The 7,059-nt window shown below is 33.9% G+C and overlaps 1 protein-coding gene across 1 annotated transcript; it reads left to right on the top strand.

Annotated features, from left to right (window-relative positions):
- Positions 1-3,383: 3,383 nt before the first annotated feature.
- Positions 3,384-7,012, top strand: LOC111389140 (E3 ubiquitin-protein ligase RGLG1-like). The gene is made up of 11 exons (XM_023014021.1): positions 3,384-3,746; positions 3,839-4,304; positions 4,335-4,429; positions 4,804-4,888; positions 4,968-5,108; positions 5,211-5,321; positions 5,412-5,509; positions 6,111-6,190; positions 6,266-6,371; positions 6,474-6,601; positions 6,704-7,012. The coding sequence occupies exons 2-11, from the start codon at positions 3,911-3,913 to the stop codon at positions 6,933-6,935; spliced, it is 1,470 nt and encodes a 489-aa protein (XP_022869789.1). The 5' UTR covers positions 3,384-3,746; positions 3,839-3,910; the 3' UTR covers positions 6,936-7,012.
- The last annotated feature ends 47 nt before the right edge of the window (positions 7,013-7,059 follow it).

Genomic DNA, 7,059 nt, shown 5'->3' with positions numbered 1-7,059 from the left:
GGCAAAGCTTCATTTTCGATTCATTTGCTAGTTTTTTGGTTCGTTTGCTAGTTTTTTTGTGTACAGATTTTGAATGATTTTAAAGGATTATTCTCCTTGACGAGAGCCACGTAGGTCCTGATAATGCCGAGGCAGCTCCCATCCTCGCAATGCAACACGGTTCGGTTTTAAAAACCATCAATAAATGATATAGTCTAATATTGAGCGGTTCTCAAAACCCACCAAATTGACGATTTTTTTATCATTTTTTATATTTTTTTTCTACCCTTCATAAATAATTATTTTCAAGCAATATATTTTGTTGAAAACTAACTTATAAATAAAACTATATTAGCTAAAAAGTTATTTATCTAAGTAAAAAAAATACTAACTCTAAATATTTAACTTTGTATAACTTTTTAAAGCAAAAATTAACTTATATGTAAAAAAATTACATATAAGTAAGTAAATTATCACTTTATTAATAAAAAATAAATAAATTCATACAAGAAACTATAAATTGAAATTTTCACTATAAGGGACATATATGTAATTATATATATATTTTTTTTTAAAATTTAGAATCTAAGAATAATAAAGTTCCAAACATGGGTTAAACTATTTTTAAAAATTACTATTAAAATCACTAAAAATCGATAATTTAAAAAACGCTTACAATCGCTACTGTGAAACTCTCAAGCAAGCCTGAAGGACGAAGCAAAATATGGTGAATTAATTGTTTTATGGTTTATTTTGAATAATTTCCTTTTGGGGGGAATGTTATATGTGCGTGTTAAATGTTATTAATGCACAAAATCTGGAAAATAAAAGGACAAGGAACTGTTTAAATGCCATGGTGATGCTTTGCATGGACAGAAAAAAGAATAGAGCTTGACAAGTTTGACACTTCATTATGTGAGTAATTAGTTTTTTAAAGTGTTCTTAAAACTAATGAATGTATAAAAAGTTGACATTTCATAACAATGTCAAATTTAGCCCCCGTTTGACTCCCATTTTGGGTAATGAAAATGGGTGAAATAATATTTTTTTTAAAAAGAATAATATTATTTATAGTCGCTCACTGCGGTAGTCGCCTTACGTGACATACACATGGCAGGTGGTTATTTGATGCATTAATGAATTAAAAAAATTATCATATTAATGCATCAAATAATCACATATCATGTGTATGCCACGTAGGGCGACTACCGCAGTGAGCGACTACGAATAGCATTACTCTTTTGAAAAATGAGTGGTTGAAAAAGAATGAAAAGTTTTCGATTTATGTATAATATTATTTTATAGAAGATTGTGTGGTTGAAAATAAGAGAGAGAAAAATAGAATATAATGGAATGTAATTTAATGGAGGCCAAACGGGGGCTTAATGTATATATGAGCAAGATTTATGAATGGAGCTTGGTGCCGACGTGGATGGTGAGGTAATATCGTCAAAGGTCCTCGACTTTTATTTTGTAATATATGGATCCCTGCCTTTCAAATTTTATTAATATTTTCATTAAACAATTTTCTTCTTTTTGACATTATAAAGTCCAATTGTATAGCAATTAGGGTGCTTTTGATTGCATGGAATTTGTATGGAAAGAAAATAAAGTCTAGATAATTCAATTGCCTATAACTTATTTGAATAGAAATTGTCAATTAAACGTGTTTCATTGATTTAATTTTCAACATAGAAAATATTGTACTTGTATGTTTTTATTGGTTGGAAGAAGAGAGAGAGAGAGAGAGAGAATTCCCTCTAAATAAAATATTTTCCTTATTTTTGAGAAGAATATGATCACGCAACCAAAAGTAGGAAAATATTTTTCTAGGAAAAAAAGGCAATCAAACAGCACAAAAGTAAAATTTGGGTGAAAAAATACGTTTTTCATGAAAAATTTTGACAATCAAAGGCACTCTTAAAGTATTAGTTGCTTTCAAAAAAGAAAAATTAAAATATCAATTCAAGTAATTCAAAAAGAAAATTAAAAAATAAAGTTTATCCCGATCCACCACCCCTTAGCCGAACGCTTCCCCCACTTGTCTTGTGGTTCCCACTTTTTCACCAAACTTCCATTCTCAAGGCATTAATCGATAATTGAGGAGGCACCTCCAATACGAGGGATGAGACAAAAATAAAATCATAGTAGACACGACTGAAACTGAAAATAGTGATTGGAAGACAAAACTAATGGACGAGAGATAGGGATAAGGAAACTATTAACTACCTATGAATATTAATAGGGGATAGGGAGAGGGGGTGGAAATTAGGTGTGGTAATGGATCAAAGATCGGGTTTGTTAAGCTCGACCCTTGTTGAGCTTGGCCTGTAAATATGAATTATATCAATAGGTTGGATAGGGCCCGACCACGAAAAAAGGGTCGTATTTGGCTAACTAACATCTCTAAGCACGGACGAGATTTATGTATACAACTAGACTCTCAATAACATTTAGATTGATACTAGATAATAAGATTCTTTTTAGTTATTATTTTTTGAAAATCATTTATATCCGTATCTTTATCCAATATGTCACTTGCACTGCTCATGACTTTATTTTTTGTAATTTGACGAAAATCATCTATTATTACAAAATTAAGAATATGGACTTAATGACGAAGAACACGAGTTGGAGGGAGGCACCAATTTGAGGATTACGCATAGATTGAGAACTTAAATTGCAATTGGCTCATTCTTTCTTAACGAAGATAAAGTTAACTTATTTTTTGGTAGTTTCTAAACAGACATCTTGCTCCGTTCAATTTTATTGCTTTGTTACAATCTTTTAGTCGCTAACGTAGGATATTTTGTCCAAAAAAAAAAATAGAAAAAAGAAAAGATTAGTTGACTAATGCGGTTATATAATCAAAACGTGTTTTAATGATTGGTGAAGTAAACAAAAATGTTTTAAAGGTTCATTATTGGTACAGGTAAAGTTTGGTGACAATTATTGGAATCAACCCAATAAAACTTGAAAATCAATGGATATTCCTATATTTGAACTACAATTCATTATTCGGATCCGGAGCCTACGTTTCCAACACGTGTCCGCTGGGTACCGTCGACCTGAAACCGAGTTGAAATCGGGTCGGACTAAGGGCCCATGCTCCGAAACCTTTGTCCAACAAACTCAAATAGAATTATTAAATACTAATTAACGATCTGAACGAAAATCTTTAAAAATTAATTAAGAAAGTTTAACCCCTTTTTGCCTTTTCCTCGATTACTCCTGTTTTTCAAAAGATTTTGTCCTCCAATTCAACCACCACTAGAGAAAAAATCGCTGCAACAGAATCAATTAAAATTGATTCAAAACTAGCCAGTAATTTCTGAGGTTTCTTTGGCAGTGGAAAACGGAGGTGATTTGATTTGACGGAATGTCTAGGTTTTCGCTTATCGGCTAAGATATCATTCAGTTTACTTTTCTGTATTGATATGTATATTTTTAAATTTGACGTGTTTGGAAATCTATATCCACACGTCAGTTCACATTTTGGAATTTAGTATATTTTGGATTTGGAAAATGTAGAGTTATTGCAGATAAATACTACGTATGTGGAAGTTAATGTGGAAGATTCTGGATTGCTGAGGGTTATGTGGAGTCGGCATAAATTTTACGAGTTCTTTAATCGATAAATGAAATTTCATTGAACTTTCTCGTGCATGGAAATATATTTGATATATAAGATATGTGTTCCACATCTTAATAAGAAATTTGGAGGAGTTTTATCTTGATCAGAAAATTACTGTTTTATTGAATTTTTGGTAATTGATTTGGACGATTTATTCAAATTCTTCTCTTGTTATGACTAGTGCTTAGGGTTTTTTTGTTGAATTGAGGGTATTGTTTTCGACAGGTTCCTTTAAATCTCTGTCGTAGAGGAATCGAGTTTGTCCTATTAAAAGAATTTTGCTGATAATTTGATTTGATGGGGAACAATAGTTCAAGTCCTAGTAGTGAGGAGAGTGGGAGGCCATCTTCATCATTTCAGTCTAGTTCTTCATCTCCATGGCAGCATGGAAATCCTCCTCAGTCATCATATTCACAATATGCCCAGAATTATCCCGTGCAGCATCCTTATCCAGCAGGATATCCGCCACCAAATCAGTATTATGCTCCTCCTCAAGCTTCTGGGGCTCGTCCTCAAACTTCTCAAACTTCTGGGGCTCCTCCTCAAACTTCTCAAACTTCTGGGGCTCCTCCTCAAACTTCTCAAACTTCTGGGGCTCCTCCTCAAACTTCTCAAACTTCTGGGGCTCCTCCTCAAACTTCTCAAACTTCTGGGGCTCCTCCTCAAACTTCTCAAACTTCTGGGGCTCCTCCTCAAACTTCTCAAACTTCTGGGGCTCCTCCTCAAACTTATGGGGCTCCATCTCAACTGCCACGGCAAAGGAAGTTCGACAGGAGGTATTCAAGGATTGCCGACAATTATAATTCTCTGTCTGAGGTATGTACTATACAAATTGGCCAAATTGGCATCTATTTTCTGAAATTCGGTGTACAATTTATGTGATTTTATCTAGTGAATGTCTTAACTTGTGCACTTAGTATGTGAAATTCTTGTTCTATCGTTTCCTCTAATTGTAATTCAATTTTCTTGGTGTACCCAAACAGAATATGTTCAATACACAAGGCAATTGAAACTTCATTTATCACGAGTATTTTCTAGAATTAATGCTTTGGTGCGTAGATGCTTCGTGTTTTCCTGCATCATTGTGTAATCCTTTTTCTTTTTTTAATTTCATATATGGCTTTTTTCTCGAGTCTATTTAGCATTTAAGCTTTCTCAAAAGCTTGAAATGTTAACACGGTTTACTATAGGTGACTGAAGCACTTAGACGTTCTGGCCTTGAGTCTTCCAACCTAATTATTGGTATTGATTTCACGAAGAGCAATGAATGGACAGGTTAAGCACTTCTTTTTCGATGGATTAATTATGCTTTATATATTGAGGTGCTATAAACTGAACTTGAATCCCTGTTTAGGTAAGTTATCGTATAATGGTCGAAGCCTACATCATATTGGAAGTGGTTGGAATCCCTATGAGCAAGCTATATCAATTATTGGAAAAACCTTGGCGGCTTTTGACGATGATAATTTGATCCCCTGTTTTGGATTTGGAGATGGTATTTTATGATAAAATTGTGTTCTTGTTTCTCAAGTTTTGTAACTTAGCTTTTTAAATCATAAAAATTGTAACCTGTGCTTCTTTGTTTAAATTTTGGCAGCATCAACTCATGATCAAGACGTTTTTAGTTTCTACCCTGATAGATTTTGCAATAAATTTGAAGAAGTGTTAACTCGTTACAGAGAAATTGTTCCTCATTTAAAACTGGCTGGTTTGATACTTACCGAACCTATGACTTTAGTTTAGTTTAGTTTTTAATGCTAATTCGATTTATGGCTAAGGTTCTTTCTCTTTGCTGCAGGTCCAACGTCGTTTGCTCCTATCATTGAAATGGCCATGTCTATTGTCGAGCAGAGTGGAGGCCAATACCATGTTTTACTGATTATTGCAGATGGACAGGTATTTTTTCTTTGCATTTTTTCTCAAGTTTTTCGGGTTTTGGGGAATGAAGAGGAAAAACTATGTTGATGCACCTGGTCTAAAAGCTTAAGCTGTCAACTACAAATTCTTTTTAGTATTCTTCAGGTCACTCTAATCTGCTCAAGTTGTTTAATTATAAGATGCTAAACATATAGAATTGATTTTGCTGATGATATATTTTTGTTCAATCATTTCAATGTTACATCTCATTGTCAAATTGACAACTAACTGTAGAATTATGTCTCCCCAACTCCATGCAAAATAATGATGTTGCCAGTATTACGATTTCAATAATATCCTTTCATGCTATTTTACTTTGTGTGTACTTTCTTCACTAGACATCCGACTGTAGAGAAGTAAATATTTTTACATATGAACATGGTTCTAACTTTATGATACATAATGTGAACGTGGTAGCAAAATTTTCGGCATTCAAACTTCTATGAATGAACGTAATGTAATGCTTAGATAGTTGAACGTAATGTAATGCTTAGATATTTGGCTTTCATGCAATGGTTGAAGTTCTCTGTGTTTTTGTGTCAGTTCTACTCCATTTCATCAAATTTGTTCATCACCATAGGTAACCAGAAGTGTTGATACTGAACCTGGTCAGTTAAGTCCACAGGAGCAGAAAACTGTACAAGCAATTGTTGAAGCAAGGTACATTTTGTGGTTATCCATTTTTTATTATATTTCATAACTGTAGCGCAGTCTTGATATTTGTCGTTACAACAGCAAGTTTCCTTTGTCAATTATTTTGGTTGGGGTTGGAGATGGCCCCTGGGACACAATGACAGAATTTGATGATAACATCCCTGCTCGGGATTTCGATAACTTCCAGGTCAGTTTAGTGTATTTTTTGTATTATTTTTTCAAATGAGCAGGTGAATTTATTAGATACATTTGGCATACTTGACTCTATCGGAATTCTTTCGTTTTTCAGTTTGTCAATTTTACAGAAATTATGTCTAAAGATGTGCCCCAGTCTCGGAAAGAGACTGAATTTGCTCTTGCCGCATTGATGGAAATTCCATCCCAATATAAAGCATCAGTGGAGCTTAATTTGTTGGGGTAACGTGCTATTTTCTTCCCTTTTTATTCTTTATGCGTACAGCGCATGGGAATATGTGGGTGTAAGTGAATTCTTATTTCATCTGCCATTCATTTGTTTAGTGGACGGAAAGGAAATGCACCCGAGAGGTTTGCTCTTCCTCCTCCTGTTTACAGTGCAGCCTCGGACCGCAGTTTAAATTCCCCACCTGCATCTAGTTTCCAGCAAAGCCCTAGTACATATTACAACCAAAATAGCGCTGCTGAAGCAGCTCCATCTGCTCCGAGCATCATGTATGAAAATCAGGTACATGGTGTACATCTATATGTGTACAGACTTCTACTTTTATTTTAAAAAGCAAGGGACCACACTTCGTTATTAACAACATACCGTGTTTTCCCATTTCGATCACCATTTCAACTGTCACCCCTTAATTGTTTTATTACCAGTGTCATAAAAAAAGTACCCAATACCTGTT

The sequence above is a fragment of the Olea europaea genome, unplaced genomic scaffold, assembly GCF_002742605.1.
Source record: "Olea europaea var. sylvestris unplaced genomic scaffold, O_europaea_v1 scaffold567, whole genome shotgun sequence".
In the NCBI taxonomy this organism is placed as follows: domain Eukaryota; kingdom Viridiplantae; phylum Streptophyta; class Magnoliopsida; order Lamiales; family Oleaceae; genus Olea; species Olea europaea.
This window is presented reverse-complemented; position numbering and strand designations above follow the sequence as displayed.